At 46.0% G+C, this 17793-nt stretch overlaps 1 protein-coding gene across 1 annotated transcript in view; it reads right to left on the bottom strand.

Moving 5' to 3' along the window:
• The window catches only part of LOC311116776 (peripheral myelin protein 22-like), a 10508-nt gene extending 8630 nt beyond the window's left edge, over positions 1 to 1878 (bottom strand). The window contains exons 1-2 of the mRNA XM_084191815.1: positions 1792 to 1878; positions 918 to 1007 (exon numbers count right to left, since the gene is read on the bottom strand). Coding sequence (XP_084047941.1) covers positions 918 to 995 — 78 coding nt within the window. The 5' untranslated portion in view covers positions 996 to 1007; positions 1792 to 1878. The remainder of the gene's footprint in view (positions 1 to 917; positions 1008 to 1791) is intronic.
• Positions 1879 to 17793: the final 15915 nt, after the last annotated feature.

Below are 17793 nucleotides of genomic sequence, written 5' to 3'. Positions count from 1 at the left end.
GCCACATCCATAATACAGCTTTAAAACATAGAACACTCAATGAACTCAACTCACACGCAAAGGGTGCGTTACACAGGCAGCCCAATTATGATCTTTTTTCCACCACTAATTGGTCTTTTGAACAATCAGATCAGCAAAGATCAGATCAGCAAAGATCAGAATTGGGCTGCCTGTGTAAACACACACACTCCCAAGACATACATCCCCCCTCTCCCACAACATGTGCATAGCCCGTTAAAAGTAGGACAAGTGGTTCCCAGGTTCCATCGTAAAAATACATACACCCACCACCACACACAGGTTCAAATAGTATTTGTTTACTTTCTAAAACTTTAGCTTGATCGAGCTTGTCTGGGCACAGTGGAACCAATGGAATAATACAGTGTAGTCCCAAAAGTGCAAGCAACCACTCCCATCTGGCGTGATTCAGGTTCAATCAAATGCTGAAATATTTGAACCCAGGTCTGACACATCAGTTAGTTGAAGTGGCCCTGCCCTGTTCCAGATGGTTAGCAAGACTGGATAGCCCTATTACCTACTCTAACTTACTGACACACACACAGTGCTATAGTACAGTAGGCAATGATATCATAGCTACTCACATTGTATTATAATAGGGTATTGGCAACAATATCATAGCTACTCACATTGTATTATAATAGGGTATTGGCAACAATATCATAGCTACTCACATTGTATTATAATAGGGTATTGGCATCAATATCATAGCTACTCACATTGTATTATAATAGGGTATTGGCAACAATATCATAGCTACTCACATTGTATTATAATAGGGTATTGGCAACAATATCATAGCTACTCACATTGTATTATAATAGGGTATTGGCAACAATATCATAGCTACTCACATTGTATTATAGTAAGGTATTGGCAACAATATCATAGCTACTCACATTGGCAATTGTTGACACAAACAGTAGGACCAGGATGATGAGGTGCAAGATGAGCACTCCGAGCAGGATGAGCAGCATGTTCAGATAGATCTACACGTGGAGACAAACAAACAGGAACAACAGTTATCAGACCAGGTGTCGATGGTACTGATACAGCGTCAACTTGTTCAAGTGGTACTTCATCTTGACACCAGGTGGCGCCATTTACACATTTACACATCAAACCCATGTGTTCACTTCAAGTTGAAAAGTAGGTATTCCGTAACATTGGAGTGGATAAAAGCATGGAGTAGGAGGACTGTCTCAACTCCTCAAAAGATATCCATTTATCTGCAGACTGTAGTGTTTTGAGAGAAATGTAAAAGATGTGCAACCAATTTGCATCCAATTAAACATTTACATCGATTTTATTCATGCAGCAAAAAACAAATCGTTGGAAAAATAATATCTATAATCAACAACAGTTGCACGCTACTTAGAAAGTTTACATAGAGGTTTTGAAACGGCACATGAGTAGCCTAGTTGAGATATAAAACGAAATGCAAATCAACGCATGATCAAAACAGCTCCATATGCCTGTGGACCGTTATTTACTAGAAGCGCAGTGAGAAAATGCAACGATTAATCATTCAAACTCCCTACAAAACTATTCAATTATATTATATCAAAAATAATTTCGAATAATTGATGAAAACGCAGCCTTAGTCCAATCAGATGAAAATAGATAAATCCAACTTGATTACAATCCAAGAATAAAGTTGATAAATCCCGTTAGTGGGAGGAGGAGAAGGTAAATCAAAAAAAATATCGGATATCCATCCTTTGAAAGAAACTAAAAAACGGTAAATTAAGATTCCATATTATCTCAACTTACAGAAAGCAAAGGGTGTGGTAAATTTCCCTTTAAAAATGAGTACTCATGAGTTGAAGTGGTCACAACTATTGCAGAGATCCCGCTGTAGATACTAGAAGCACTATTCCAGATGTACCACAGCAACACTCAATATTTTCTTTACGTGAGAACACCGCCCTTTGAGCGTCGCTTCGTCACTGCAGCTAGGGCCCCGCTCAACCATTTGGAATTGTTTGCTTTCCTGAACTATGCAGCAGGCTAGCTAGGCTGCTACCCCACAGTGGTAGTCAGGGAAAAAGTTCCTTGGAAATTGCTTAGCCAGTGTGTTGCTGTAAATTACATTTCAACAAGGGTGGTTGGAGTGGAAAATAAACAAATTGGTCTCTTTTTCCTTGGGTATGACATTTTTTATTCCCACACTGCTGTAAAATCGCTCATTAAAAGCACTGTTTTTAGGGACATAAAACTAAACACATCAACTATGTAATTCCAGTGTTCTGATTTGCTCTATCACCATACCAACCAATTCATATATTTAAAAGTTGTTTTTTTTCTATCATCAAAACTAGATTTATTGCGGGCTTATGATTGTCTTACATTCTGACAAAACAAGGTCTTAGTCCCAAATGAGACCCTATTCCATATAGTGCACTGCTTTTGATCAGACCCCTATTTGCCATGGTCAAAAATAGTGCACTACATAGGGAATAGGGTGGCATTTGGGAGGCAGTCACATTGAGATATTGCATCAGTTAGTTGAAGTGGCCCTACTCCGTTCTAGATGATTAAACAAGACTGATTAGCCCCTATTTCCTACACCAACTTACTGACACACATCCACACACACCCACACACACACACACCCACACACCCACACACACCCACACACACCCACACACACACACACACACACCCACACACACCCACACACACACACACACACACACACACACACACACACCCACACACACCCACCCACACACACACACACACACACGGGCGGATTGGCCATCTGGCAATTCTGGCAAAAACCAGATGGGCTGGACCATTTTTTTGTTGGGTGGGCTGCTCGAAATTGACACACACAATTTAAAAAATATATATATATATACAGTATATCCAAATAAAACCATGAAAAAGGTGACATGGGCCTGTTAAGATTTTTTATAAATATTTTTGCGCAATTTATCAGTTATACTAATATATAATGAGCCTTTGGCTCATAAGTGGGAAATAGCCGGCCACCCCCCTATGGGTTGGCCCGGTTTTCGCATAGGCTGAGCTGAGGTCACGCAAACTCACATTCAAAGTCAAATGCAGCATCAGTAAAGAGACCTGCTCAGACTCTGTCCTCAGTTAGACAGCCAAGATCATGGATCGTAAAAAAACGGAAAGGATATAAATGTATATAAACGTAGAAAGAGCACATTGTCACCTCACAAAATGTCCTATTTTGTGGCCGGCTAAAACCATGATTTCGTCAAACAGTAAAGTGCATTATCCTCATGATTCCTGTAATGAAAATGTTTACCATGTCGCTGCGCCTGTTTCGCTGGGGCCTGCTGTGACGAACGAGCCATTTCAAAATGCAATTGTGGGAAAATCACAGCTTTGGATGCTTTGTCCCCTCATCCCTATCGAAGAGAGGAGGGCCTCAGCTTTCTGAAGGTATCATTTGAATTTTTCAACATTCAGCAACTATTTTACAACCCCAATTTCGTGGTATCCAATTGGTAGTTACAGTCTTGTCCCATCGCTGCAACTCCCGTATGGACTCGGGAGAGGTGAAGGTCAAGAGCCGTGCGTCCTCCGAAACACAACCCAGCCGAGCCACACTACTTCTTGACCCAATGCCCGCTTAACCAGCCAGGGGAAACACCGTACACCTGACGACAGGAGCCGCTAGTGCGCAATGGGACAAGAACACCCCTGCTGGCCAAACCCTCCTAACCTGGGCCAATTGTGCACCGCCCCATGGGTCTCCCGGTCACGGCAGGCAGCGACAGAGCCTGGACTCGAACCAGGATCTCTAGTGGCACAGCTAGCACTGCGATGCAGTGCCTTAGACCACTGCGCCACTCGGGAGACCCATGGGCGGCAGTGGGTATTATATTTAGAGTTAAATCAAATCAATTATATTTGTCACATGCGCTGAATATAACAGGTGTAAACCTGACCCTGACTAAGGAGCCCTTAACCAACAATGTAAGAAAAATGTGCTAGATTTTACTTTTAAAAAACAAACAGTTTTAGTCATTTAGCAGACGCTCTTATCCAGAGCAACTTACAGTTAGTGAGTGCATACATTATTATTTTTTTAATGTTTCATACTGGCACCCTGTGGGAATCGAACCCACAACCCTGGCATTGCAAACGCCATGCTCTACCAACTGAGCTACATCCCTGTTGGCCATTCCCTCCCATACCCTGGACGACGCTGGGCCAATTGTGCGCCGCCCCATGGGTCTCCCGGTCGCGGCCGGCTACGACAGAGCCTGGATTCGAATGAACTAAAGGAAAAATAGTAACACAATAAAATAACAATAACAAGGCTATATACAAGGGGTACCAGTACCAAGTCAACGTGCAGGGTTACGGGTTAGTCAAGGTAATTGAGGTAGTATGTACATGTAAGTAGTGGTAAAGTGACTACGCATAGATAATAAAAAAAGAGTAGCAGCAGCGTATGTGAGGAGAGTGAAGGAATGTGAATGTGTGTGTGTGTGTCTGTGGCGTCAATATGCATGTGTTTTTTGTGTGTGTGTTGGAGTGTTGTGAGTGTGTGGAGTCCAGTGAGTGTACATCGAGCATGTGCAATAAAGAGTCAGTGTAAAAAAATTGAATAAAGGGAAGTGTTTAGTCCCAAGAACCTTAGCATATTGAATAGCTTGGAGGGCACCATGGTGTTAAACACTGAGCTGTAGTCAATTAACAGCATTCTCACATAGGTGTTCCTTTTATCCAGGTGGGAAAGGGCAGTGTGGAGTGCAATAGAGATTGTGTCATCTGTGGATCTGTTGGGGCGGTATGCAAATTGGAGTGGTTCCAGGGTTTCTGGGATGATGGTGTTGATGTGAGTCATGACCAGCCTTTCAATGCATTTCATGGCTACAGTTAGTGATCTAAGTAATGTGTTTTCAGTTTCCACTTCCTCAGGTGTTGAACCCCAAATTAAATTATCCTATGATATTAGTTAGTGCACATAAAGATGTATGTAATTCATATCTAATAAAAATAAATTTAAAAAAAGGATTACTTCATCCTATCCCAGGTATTCCTTAAAGAGGTGGGGTTTCAAATGTCTCCGGAAGGTGGTGAGTGACTCCGCTGTCCTGGCGTCGTGAGGGAGCTTGTTCCACCATTGGGGTGCCAGAGCAGCGAACAGTTTTGACTGGGCTGAGCGGGAACTATGCTTCCGCAGAGGAAGGGGAGCCAGCAGGCCAGAGGTGGATGAACGCAATGCCCTCGTTTGGGTGTAGGGACTGATCAGAGCCTGAAGGTACGGAGGTGCCGTTCCCCTCACTGCTCCATAGGCAAGCACCATGGTCTTGTAACGGATGCGAGCTTCAACTGGAAGCCAGTGGAGTGTGCGGAGGAGGGGGGTGACGTGAGAGAACTTGGGAAGGTTGAACACCAGACGGGCTGCGGCATTCTGGATGAGTTGTAGGGGTTTAATGGCACAGGCAGGGAGCCCAGCCAACAGCGAGTTGCAGTAATCCAGACGGGAGATGACAAGTGCCTGGATTAGGACCGCTTCCTGTGTAAGGCAGGGTCGTACTCTCCGAATGTTGTAGAGCATGAACCTGCAGGATCGGGTCACCGCCTTGATGTTAGCGGAGAACGACAGGGTGTTGTCCAGGGTCACGCCAAGGCTCTTCGCACTCTGGGAGGAGGACACAACGGAGTTGTCAACCGTGATGGCGAGATCATGGAACGGGCAGTCCTTCCCCGGGAGGAAGAGCAGCTCCGTCTTGCCAGGGTTCAGCTTGAGGTGGTGATCCGTCATCCATACTGATATGTCGGCCAGACATGCAGAGATGCGATTCGCCACCTGGTTATCAGAAGGGGGAAAGGAGAAGATTAGTTGTGTATCGTCAGCGTAGCAATGATAGGAGAGGCCATGTGAGGATATGACAGAGCCAAGTGACTTGGTGTATAGGGAGAAAAGGAGAGGGCCTAGAACTGAGCCAAGGGGGACACCAGTGGTGAGAGCACGTGGTGCGGAGACAGCTTCTCGCCACGCCACTTGGTAGGAGCGACCGGTCAGGTAGGACGCAATCCAGGAGTGAGCCGCGCCGGAGATGCCCAGCTCGGAGAGGGTGGAGAGGAGGATCTGATGGTTCACAGTATCAAAGGCAGCAGACAGGTCTAGAAGGACAAGAGCAGAGGAGAGAGAGTTAGCTTTAGCAGTGCGGAGAGCCTCCGTGACACAAAGAAGAGCAGTCTCAGTTGAATGACCAGTCCTGAAACCTGACTGGTTTGGATCAAGAAGGTCATTCTGAGAGAGATAGCAAGAGAGTTGGCTAAAGACGGCACACTCAATAGTTTTGGAAAGAAAAGAAAGAAGGGATACTGGTCTGTAGTTGTTGACATCAGTGGGATCGAGTGTTGGTTTTTTGAGAAGGGGTGCAACTCTCGCTCTCTTGAAGACGGAAGGGACATGGCCAGCGGTCAAGGATGAGTTGATCAGCGAGGTGAGGTAGGGGAGAAGGTCACCGGAGATGGTCTGGAGAAGAGAGGAGGGGATGGGGTCAAGCGGGCAGGTTGTTGGGCGGCCAGCAGTCACTAGTCGCAAGATTTTATCTGGAGAGAGAGGGGAGAAAGAAGTCAAAGCATAGGGTAGGGCAGTGTGAGCAGGACCAGCAGTGTCATTAGACTTAACAAACGAGGATCGGATGTCGTCAACCTTCTTTTCAAAGTGGATTCAGCAGGAGGAGAATGTGGCAAAGAGCTTCCTAGGGTTAGAGGAAGATGCTTGGAATTTAGAGTGGTAGAAAGTGGCCTTAGCAGCAGAAACAGATGAAGAAAATGTAGAGAGGAGGGAGTGAAAAGATGCCAGGTCGGCAGGGAGTTTAGTTTTCTTCCATTTCCGCTCCGCTGCCCGGAGCTCTGTTCTGTGAGCTCGCAATGAGTCATCAAGCCACGGAGCTGGAGGGGAGGACCGAGCCGGCCGGGAGGATAGGGGACACAGGGAGTCAAAGGAGGCAGAAAGGGAGGAGAGGAGGGTTGAGGAGGCAGAATCAGGAGATTGGAGGGAGAAGGATTGAGCAGAGGGAAGAGATGATAGGATGGAAGAGGAGAGAGTAGTGGGAGAGAGAGAGCGAAGGTTGCGGCGGCGCGTTACCATCTGTGTAGGGGCAGAGTGAGTAGTGTTGGAGGAGAGCGAGAGAGAAAAGGATACAAAGTAGTGGTCGGAGACATGGAGGGGAGTTGCAGTGAGATTAGTAGAAGAGCAACATCTAGTAAAGATGAAGTCAAGCGTATTGCCTGCCTTGTGAGTAGGGGGGGACGGTGAGAGGGTGAGGTCAAAAGAGGAGAGGAGTGGAAAGAAGGAGGCAGAGAGAAATGAGTCAAATGTAGACGTAGGGAGGTTGAAATCCCCCAAAACTGTGAAGGGTGAGCCATCCTCAGGAAAGGAACTTATCAAGGCGTCAAGCTCATTGATGAACTCTCCAAGGGAACCTGGAGGGCGATAGATGACAAGGATATTAAGCTTAAATGGGCTAGTGACTGTGACAGCGTGGAATTCAAATGAGGAGATAGACAGATGGGTTAGGGGAAAAATTGAGAATGACCACTTGGGAGAGATGAGGATTCCTGTGCCACCACCCCTCTGACCAGATGCTCTCGGGGTATGCGAGAACACATGGTCAGACGAGGAGAGAGCAGTAGGAGTAGCAGTGTTTTCAGTGGTAATCCATGTTTCCGTCAGTGCCAGGAAGTCGAGGGACTGGAGGGTAGCATAGGCTGGGATGAAGTCAGCCTTGTTGGCGGCAGAACGGCAGTTCCAGAGGCTGCCTGAGACCTGGAACTCCAGGTGTGTGGTGCGTGCAGGGACCACCAGGTTAGAGAGGCAGCAGCCACGCGGTGTGAGGCGTTTGTGTAGCCTGTGCGGAGAGGAGAGAACAGGGATAGGCAGAGGCATAGTTGACAGGCTGCAGCAGATGGCTACAATAATGCAGAGGAGATCGGAATGAAATGAACTAAACATCTGGGAAAGGAGAGAGCAGGCCTCCCTCACCAAAAAAATATAACACTCCCAACTTCCACCTCAGAAACTATAATTGTTTCACTGAACCACCCGAATAAAACTCTCCCAACTTCCACTTTAGAAATTAGAATTGTTGTAAACTACAGCGGTTCAATGTTTCAATGAATAGACTCAACTTACTTTATTCAGCTAGCTAACTATGACGCCATAGCTAACTAGCATGCTAGCATCCAATAACACACAGTTTAGCACCAATACTTGGTTACAACAAACTACCAATAGTGTGTGAACACACTAAACAGATAATTTGTGTCCGTGTCTAGTTCTTTCATAACGCAGCAATGATTAAACGTTGGCTAGCTAGCACAAAGATATTGTATTTAGCTACTACAGTACAGCCAGCTGGTAGTGTTGGCTAGCTAGCAATGGCTGCTGTGTTGAATTTGTTTGAAAAACGGCGTCGCTGCGAACGAATGTAGCTGGCTAAAAGGATATTGTTTTTAGTTGCTACCGTTGCTAATAGCTACTCGCAAGCTAATCCAGGAGGTGAGTTAGCTAGCTAGCTTCGTGCTACACCCGGCACCGCCGAATACAAAAGTAACCTACAATAACTACACAACAACTACCCACAACAGCCCACGATGCCTACCTATACTACTTAATAATATACAGCCCACGATGCCTACCTATAATACCTAACTACAATCTAAATACATAGTTTAAGCCTTACTCGACAAAGCCCAAGCTATGTATAAAGCCAAACTGGCAGACTGCAATCAGTAGCTGTAATTAAGTACAGCAGCTACCAACCACCTAACGTTAATGCCTCGGATAATGAGGTTAGAAAAACAGCTGAATGGTGGCAGCTAGCTGGCTCAATCACAGGTACTCTTAAGCGTGAAATAACATTGGAAACAACTAACCACAGTTGCTAAAAGTTACCAGTAGCTACCCGCTAGCTAGCTAGCTAGCTTTGTTGGTCCAAGTAGTGGGTAAGCTAGCCTCGTGCTTCGCCGGGGTCCGCCGAATACAATACTTACCTACAATAATTACCTACAATAACCTACAATAACTACCTGCAGCACCCAATGAAAAACATTTAAAATAATAATAATGTTAATTAAAAAATAAATAAATAGTGCACTGGGCCTTTAATAGTCCTGTATTGACACAACTGTGGGAAGCATTGGAGTCAACACAGGCCAGCATCCCTGTGGAACACTTGACACACACACACACACACACACTCCTGTGAGAGTGGTATTTAGTGTTGGTCTGTGTCAAACGGTTGAGGGCTGTATGACAGTGCTACTCCAAGCACAAGGACTCTCCAGAGAGACAGACTTGTATTACCATACTTATCACCATGTAATTGTCTTTCACACCTCATTTACCCTCAGGTCTCAGGCCATTACAACAGAAGTGACGGGGCGTAACCCAAAACAAACAAATCAAGAGACAACAGAGCAGACAGCTAGCATCACTCCATAATCTTTGATTCGTTGAGCTAAATAATAGAGCTAAATCCCTAGTGAAGGCCCTACCGGTGGCTGGTGCCCAGAACACTGTGAGAGTGTCTCTCTCTCTGCTCCAGCTCTCTCTGACTTCCTGTCTGGCCCAGAACACTGTGAGAGTGTCTCTCTCTCTGCTCCAGCTCTCTCTGACTTCCTGTCTGGCCCAGAACACTGTGAGTGTCTCTCTCTCTCTGCTCCAGCTCTCTCTGACTTCCTGTCTGGCCCATCAGAAGGATTCTACGACAACACAACCTCCAAGAGGACTGGATGGCCCATCAGAATGATTTTACTACAACACAACCTCCAAGAGGACTGGATGGCCCATCAGAAGGATTCTATTACAACACAACCTCCAAGAGGACTGGATGGCCCGTCAGAAGGATTCTACTGCAACACAACCTCTAAGAGGATTGGCAGAATCCTGTGGGCTGTGTTTGTAAACACTCCTGAATGAGGAGAGGCATGCTGGGGTCAACAGAGAGGAGACATGTTGGGGTTAACAGAGAGGAAGTGGATCTGAGAGTTACCAGCAGCAAGAGCGACATCATTGATATACACAGAGAAAAGAGTCGGCCCAAGAATTGAACCCTGTGGCATCCCCACAGAGACTGCCATAGGTCCAGACAACAGGCCCTCCGATTTGACACATTGAACTCTATCTGAGAAGTAGTTGGTGAACCAGGCGAGGCAGTCATTTGAGAAACCAAGGCTATTTAGTCTGCCAATAAGAATGTGGTGGTTGACAGAGTCGAAAAAGCCTTGGCCAGGTCGATGAAGAAGGCTGCACAGTACTGTCTATTATCGATCGCGGTTATAATATTGTTTAGGACCTTGAGCGTGGCTGAGGTGCACCCATGACCAGCTCGGAAACCGGATTGCATAGCGGAGAAGGTACGGTGGGATTCGAAATGGTCGGTGATCTGTTTGTTAACTTGGCTTTCAAAAACGTTCGAAAGGCAGGGCAAGATGGATATAGGTCTGTAACAGTTTGGATCTAGAGTGTCACCCCCTTTGAAGAGGGGGATGACCACGGCAGCTTTCCAATCTCTGGGGATCTCAGACGTTACGAAAGAGAGGTTGAACAGGCTAGTAATAGGGGTTGCGACAATTTCGGTGGCTATTTTTAGAAAGAAAGGGTCCAGATTGTCTAGCCCAGATGATTTGTAGGGGTCCAGATTTTGCAGCTCTTTCAGAACATCAGCTGTCTGAATTTGTGTGAAGGAGAAGCGGGGGGGGGCATGGGCAAGTTGCAGCGGAGGGTGCAGAGCTGGTGGCCGGGGTAGTGGCGTAGCAAAATGCTTGTTGAAATTCTCGATTATTGTAGATTTATCGGTGGTGATAGTGTTTCCTAGCCTCAGTGCAGTGGGCAGCTGGGAGGAGGTGCTCTTATTCTCCATGGACTTTACAGTGTCCCAAAACTTTTTGGAGTTAGTGGTACAGAATGCATATTTCTGTTTGAAAAAGCTAGCCTTTGCTTTCCTAACTGCTTGTGTATATTGGTTCCTAACTTCCCTGAAAAGTTGCACATCGCGGGGGCTATTCGATGCTAATGCAGTACGCCACAGGATGTTTTTGTGCTGGTCAAGGGCAGTCAAGTCTGAGGAGAACCAGGGGCTATATCTGTTCTTAGTTCTGAATTTGTTGAATGGAGCATGCTTATTTAAGATTGAGAGGAGAGCACTTTTAAAGAGCAACCAGGCATCCTCTACTGATGGAATGAGATCGATATCCATCCAGGATACCTGGGCCAGGTCAATTAGGAAGGCCTGCTCGCTAAAGTGTTTTAGGGAGCGTTTGACAGTGATGAGGGGTGGTCGTTTGACCGTGGACCCGTTACGGACGCAGGTAATAAGGCAGTGATCGCTGAGATCCTGGTTGAAGACAGCGGAGGTGTATTTAGAGGGTAAATTAGTCAGGATGATATCTATGAGGGTGCCCATGTTTACGGAATTAGGGTTGTACCTGGTAGGTTCCTTGATAATTTGTGTGAGATTGAGGGCATCTAGTTTGGATTGTAGGATGGCCGGGGTGTTAAGCATATCCCAGTTTAGGTCACCAAGCAGTACGAACTCTGAGGATAGATGGGGGGCAATCAATTCACATATGGTGTCCAGGGCACAGCTGGGGGCTGAGGGGGGTCTGTAGCAAGCCGCAATAGTTAGATAATTATTTCTGGAAAGGTGGATTTTTAGAAGTAGGAGCTCAAACTGTTTGGGCACAGACCTGGATAGTATGATAGAGCTCTGCAGGCTATCTCTACAGTTGATTGCAACTCCACCCCCTTCGGCAGTTCTATCTAGACGGAAAATGTTGTAGTTGGGGATGGACATTTCAGAATTTTTGGTGGCCTTCCTAAGCCAGGATTCAGACACTGCTAGAACATCAGGGTTGGCGGAGTGTGCTAACGCAGTGAATAACTCAAATTTAGGAAGGAGGCTTCTGATGTTAACGTGCAGAAAACCAAGGCTTTTACGGTTACAGAAGTCAACAAATGATAGCTCCCGGGGAGTAGGAGTGATACTGGGGGCTGCAGGGCCTGGGTTAGCCTCTACATCACCAGAGGAACAGAGGAGGACTAGAATAAGGATACGGCTAAAGGCTTTAAGAACTGGTCTTCTAGTGCGTTGGGTACAGAGAATAAAGGGGGCAGATTTCCGGGCGTTGTAGAATAGATTCAGGGCATTTTGTACAGACAAGGATATGGAAGGATATGAGTACAGTGGAGGTAAAACTAAGCGTTGGGTAACAATGAAAGAGATAGCATCACTGGAGGCACCGATTGAGCCGGTCTCAGCGTGTCTGGGGGGTGGAACAAAGGAGCTATTTGAGGCAGTTTGAGAGGGACTTGGGGTTATACAGTGAAATTGTATAATACTAACTAACTGGAACAGCAATAGGCAAGGCATATTGACATGGGAGAGAGGCATAAAGCAATCACAGGTGTTATTAGAGAGAGCTAAGACAACAACTGGTAATGGCGATGAAAGTTTGGGCTGAGGCTAAACAGGACAGGGTACCGTGTAAAGGAACAGTCCAGCAGGCATCAGCTGTGCAGCTGAGTGATCATAAGGTCCAGTGAACAGCAATATGTGAGTCCGAGAGCAGTTCGAATTGGTGCTACAGCACAGCGATCAGGAAGCACGGCTGTTGTTTGCGTATGCTAGCGGGCCGGGGCTAGCAGATGGATCTTCGTGGTCGTCGCAACGGGAAGCCTGTTCAAACCACAGACGATTACGTCGGCAGACCAGTCGTGAAGGATCGGCGGGGCTCCGTGTCGACTCTAGGAGGTACCGTCTTTTGACAGATAGGTAGATAGCCGGGAGATGTGCCTGACTCGAGGCTAGCTCAATGCTGATTAGCCAACAACAACATCCATTTGGTTGCGGCTAGCTAGTTGCGATGATCCGGTGTTAAAGGTCCAGTGATTTAGTGATTCCGGCAGAAAATCCGATATCTTCTGGGTCGATTACGCGCTGTGCAGACAGTGCAGACTGGCCGATAATAGTCCAGGCTAGAGCTGGCTGGTAGGTAGTGCAGGCCACGGACAATGGTGAAAAACCGCTAACGGTGGCTAATAGCAAGTAGCTAGTTAGCTGGCTACTCCCGTCGGGTAGACAAGAGGTAGATAGCCGGGATATGGGCCTGGCTCGAGGCTAAAAAATACAAAAAACTGTCTATTTACACGGACACACAACAGAGAACATGTTTACATGTTGGGATCAACAGAGAGGAGACAATAGGGTTGAACATGCAGGAAGGACCAGGCACGAGGGTGGAATAGGGGTGAACATATGGGAATGACTAGGCACAAGAAGTGGAATAGGGGTGAACATATGGGAATGACTAGGCACAAGAAGTGGAATAGGGGTGAACGTGGGGAAATGACCAGGCACCAGGGTGGAATAGGGGTGAACATATGGGAATGATTAGGCACAAGAAGTGGAATAGGGGTGAACGTGGGGGAATGACCAGGCACCAGGGTGGAATAGGGGTGAACGTGTGAGAATGACCAGGCACCAGGGTGGAATAGGGGTGAACGTGTGAGAATGACCAGGCACCAGGGTGGAATAGGGGTGAACGTGTGAGAATGACCAGGCACAAGGGTGGAATAGGGGTGAACGTGTGAGAATGACCAGGCACCAGGGGTGGAATAGGGGTGAACGTGTGGGGATGAGAGTTCATCATTTTTGTGTGAAAGGTGCTCTGTGACTGAATTCCTGGTGGTGATTTTACAGTGGTGAGTGAGTGCCATTCAGTGACTTTAGTTTCTAATTCCACTCCATGCTATGTGGAGAGGTCTGGTAGATGTCAATGATAATGTAAAGGGAGCTATGTGGAGAGGTCTGGTAGATGTTGATGATAATGTACAGGGAGCTATGTGGAGAGGTCTGGGAGATGTTGATGATAATGTAAAGGGAGCTATGTGGAGAGGTCTGGTAGATGCTGATGATAATGTAAAGGGAGCTATGTGGAGAGGTCTGGTAGATGCTGATGATAATGTAAAGGGAGCTATGTGGAGAGGTCTGGTAGATGCTGATGATAATGTAAAGGGAGCTATGTGGATAGGTCTGGTAGATGCTGATGATAATGTACAGGGAGCTATGTGGAGAGGTCTGGTAGATGCTGATGATAATGTACAGGGAGCTATGTGGAGAGGTCTGGTAGATGCTGATGATAATGTACAGGGAGCTATGTGGAGAGGTCTGGTAGATGCTGATGATAATGTACAGGGAGCTATGTGGAGAGGTCTGGTAGATGCTGATGATAATGTACAGGGAGCTATGTGGAGAGGTCTGGTAGATGTTGATGGTAATGTACAGGGAGCTATGTGGAGAGGTCTGGGAGATGCTGATGATAATGTAAAGGGAGCTATGTGGAGAGGTCTGGTAGATGCTGATGATAATGTAAAGGGAGCTATGTGGAGAGGTCTGGTAGATGCTGATGATAATATAAAGGGAGCTATGTGGAGAGGTCTGGTAGATGCTGATGATAATGTAAAGGGAGCTATGTGGAGAGGTCTGGTAGATGCTGATGATAAGTAAAGGGAGCTATGTGGAGAGGTCTGGTAGATGCTGATGATAATGTAAAGGGAGCTATGTGGAGAGGTCTGGTAGATGCTGATGATAATGTAAAGGGAGCTATGTGGAGAGGTCTGGTAGACGCTGATGATAATGTACAGGGAGCTATGTGCAGAGGTCTGGGAGTTGCTGATGATAATGTAAAGGGAGCTATGTGGAGAGGCCTGGTAGATGCTGATGATAATGTAAAGGGAGCTATGTGGAGAGGTCTGGTAGATGCTGATGATAATGTAAAGGGAGCTATGTGGAGAGGTCTGGTAGATGCTGATGATAATGTAAAGGGAGCTATGTGGATAGGTCTGGTAGATGCTGATGATAATGTAAAGGGAGCTATGTGGAGAGGTCTGGGAGATGCTGATGATAATGTAAAGGGAGCTATGTGGAGAGGTCTGGTAGATGCTGATGATAATGTAAAGGGAGCTATGTGGAGAGGTCTGGTAGATGCTGATGATAATGTAAAGGGAGCTATGTGGATAGGTCTGGTAGATGCTGATGATAATGTACAGGGAGCTATGTGGAGAGGTCTGGTAGATGCTGATGATAATGTACAGGGAGCTATGTGGAGAGGTCTGGTAGATGCTGATGATAATGTACAGGGAGCTATGTGGAGAGGTCTGGTAGATGCTGATAAAAATGTACAGGGAGCTATGTGGAGAGGTCTGGTAGATGCTGATGATAATGTACAGGGAGCTATGTGGAGAGGTCTGGTAGATGTTGATGGTAATGTACAGGGAGCTATGTGGAGAGGTCTGGGAGATGCTGATGATAATGTAAAGGGAGCTATGTGGAGAGGTCTGGTAGATGCTGATGATAATGTATAGGGAGCTATGTGGAGAGGTCTGGTAGATGCTGATGATAATATAAAGGGAGCTATGTGGAGAGGTCTGGTAGATGCTGATGATAATGTAAAGGGAGCTATGTGGAGAGGTCTGGTAGATGCTGATGATAAGTAAAGGGAGCTATGTGGAGAGGCCTGGTAGATGCTGATGATAATGTAAAGGGAGCTATGTGGAGAGGTCTGGTAGATGCTGATGATAATGTAAAGGGAGCTATGTGGAGAGGTCTGGGAGATGCTGATGATAATGTAAAGGGAGCTATGTGGAGAGGTCTGGTAGACGCTGATGATAATGTACAGGGAGCTATGTGCAGAGGTCTGGTAGATGCTGATGATAATGTAAAGGGAGCTATGTGGAGAGGTCTGGTAGACGCTGATGATAATGTACAGGGAGCTATGTGCAGAGGTCTGGTAGATGCTGATGATAATGTAAAGGGAGCTATGTGGAGAGGTCTGGTAGATGCTGATGATAATGTACAGGGAGCTATGTGGAGAGGTCTGGTAGATGCTGATGATAATTTAAAGGGAGCTATGTGGAGAGGTCTGGTAGATGCTGATGATAATGTAAAGGGAGCTATGTGGAGAGGTCTGGTCAGAAGATCCAGACAGTAACAGCAGGGGAAGAGGTTTACCATGGCTGATGTAGCTGTAGCAGGTGTTATAGGTTGTGTCCCAAATGGCACCCTAGTTCCTATGGGCCCTGGTCAAATGTAATGCACTAAACAGGGCATAGGGTGCCATTTGGCTCTCACACTTAGAGAAGGCTGTAAATGCTCTATGGTCAGTAACAGGGACACAGAGCACACACACACACACACACACACACACACACACACACACACACACACACACACACTATGTCCAGTTGTTGCTGCATCACTCATAACATAACATTACCTTACCACAGCTAAAATAGCTCACATCTTGGCCCTGATGGTTGTTTTCTGAAAGTGTCAAATGCTTCCCTGATGACACACATAAAGATGTTTACAAACAACTCATAAATATAACATAACACTGCCTTACCAAATCCCAAATAACTAAAATCTTATTATAAATGTGTTATAAATTATTATAATAAATATTATACATATGTTCCTGATGACCTTGTAGCTAAACATGTGTCCAAACGACCACATGAATGAAGAAGGCAGTAAATTATTAACAACATCATAAGCATACAGACATTTATCAAAGTATGATTTGATAACCACACACATGGCTTGATTTGATTGATCATTACTCCCAGCTCTTTATCATATGACAGGTCAATAGGCTGAGTTAAGTGTTTCCTTGTGTTGAAATTATATATACAGTAATGCCATAAAAGGGGACAGTCATTGTGAGGGGGGCTGGGGGTATAGCGATAAGAGAGAGACAGCAGGAGAGTGTGTGTGTGTACGCAAGCGTGGTGTGTGTGTGTGTGTGTGTGTGTCCATGCGAGCGTGGTGTGTTTGTGTGTGTGTGCACGTGGATGCGTGCGAGCGTGATGTATGTGAGTGTGTGTGTGGGTGTACACATGCGGGCACGTGAGCGAGGTGTGTGTGTGTGGGTTTAGCATGTGCATGCGTGCGAGCATGGTGTGTGGTTTCCATCATGGTGTCCCCTTCATGACTATTATCACCACAGCCACAGACACGCACACACACAAACACACAAACACACTAACCTCCCAGTGTAACTACTCTTCGCTTAATGACTGGTAATATCCAAACAAATATTCTCTCTCTCTCTGTCGCTTCCTACTTCCCAACCATCAGATAATAACCTCAGTAAGATAATAGTCTCTGTCGTTTCCTAGTTCCCAACCCGTCAGATGATAGTCTCAGTCGTTTCCTAGTTCCCAACCCGTCAGATGATAGTCTCAGTCGTTTCCTAGTTCCCAACCCGTCAGATGATAGTCTCAGTCGTTTCCTAGTTCCCAACCCGTCAGATAATAGTCTCTGTCGTTTCCTAGTTCCCAACCCGTCAGATAATAGTCTCTATCGTTTCCTAGTTCCCACAACGCGTCAGATAATAGTCTCTGTCGTTTCCTAGTTCCCAATCCATCAGATGATAGTCTCTGTCTTTTCCTAGATACCAACCCGTCAGATAATAGTCTCAGTAATTTCCTAGTTACCAACCCATTAGATAATAGTCTCTGTCGTTTCCTAGTTCCCACAACCCATTAGATAATAGTCACAGTCATTTCCTAGTTCCCAACCCGTCAGATAATAGTCACTGTCGTTTCCTAGTTCCCAACCCGTCAGATAATAGTCTCTGTCATTTCCTAGTTCCCAACCCTTCAGATAATAGTTTCTGTCGTTTCCTAGTTCCCACAACCCATCAGATAATAGTCTCAGTTGTTTCTTAGTTCCAAAACCGTCATATGATAGTCTCGGTCGT

The sequence above is a fragment of the Coregonus lavaretus genome, assembly GCF_964263955.1.
Source record: "Coregonus lavaretus genome assembly, contig: HAP1_SCAFFOLD_993, whole genome shotgun sequence".
Classification (NCBI taxonomy): domain Eukaryota; kingdom Metazoa; phylum Chordata; class Actinopteri; order Salmoniformes; family Salmonidae; genus Coregonus; species Coregonus lavaretus.
This window is presented reverse-complemented; position numbering and strand designations above follow the sequence as displayed.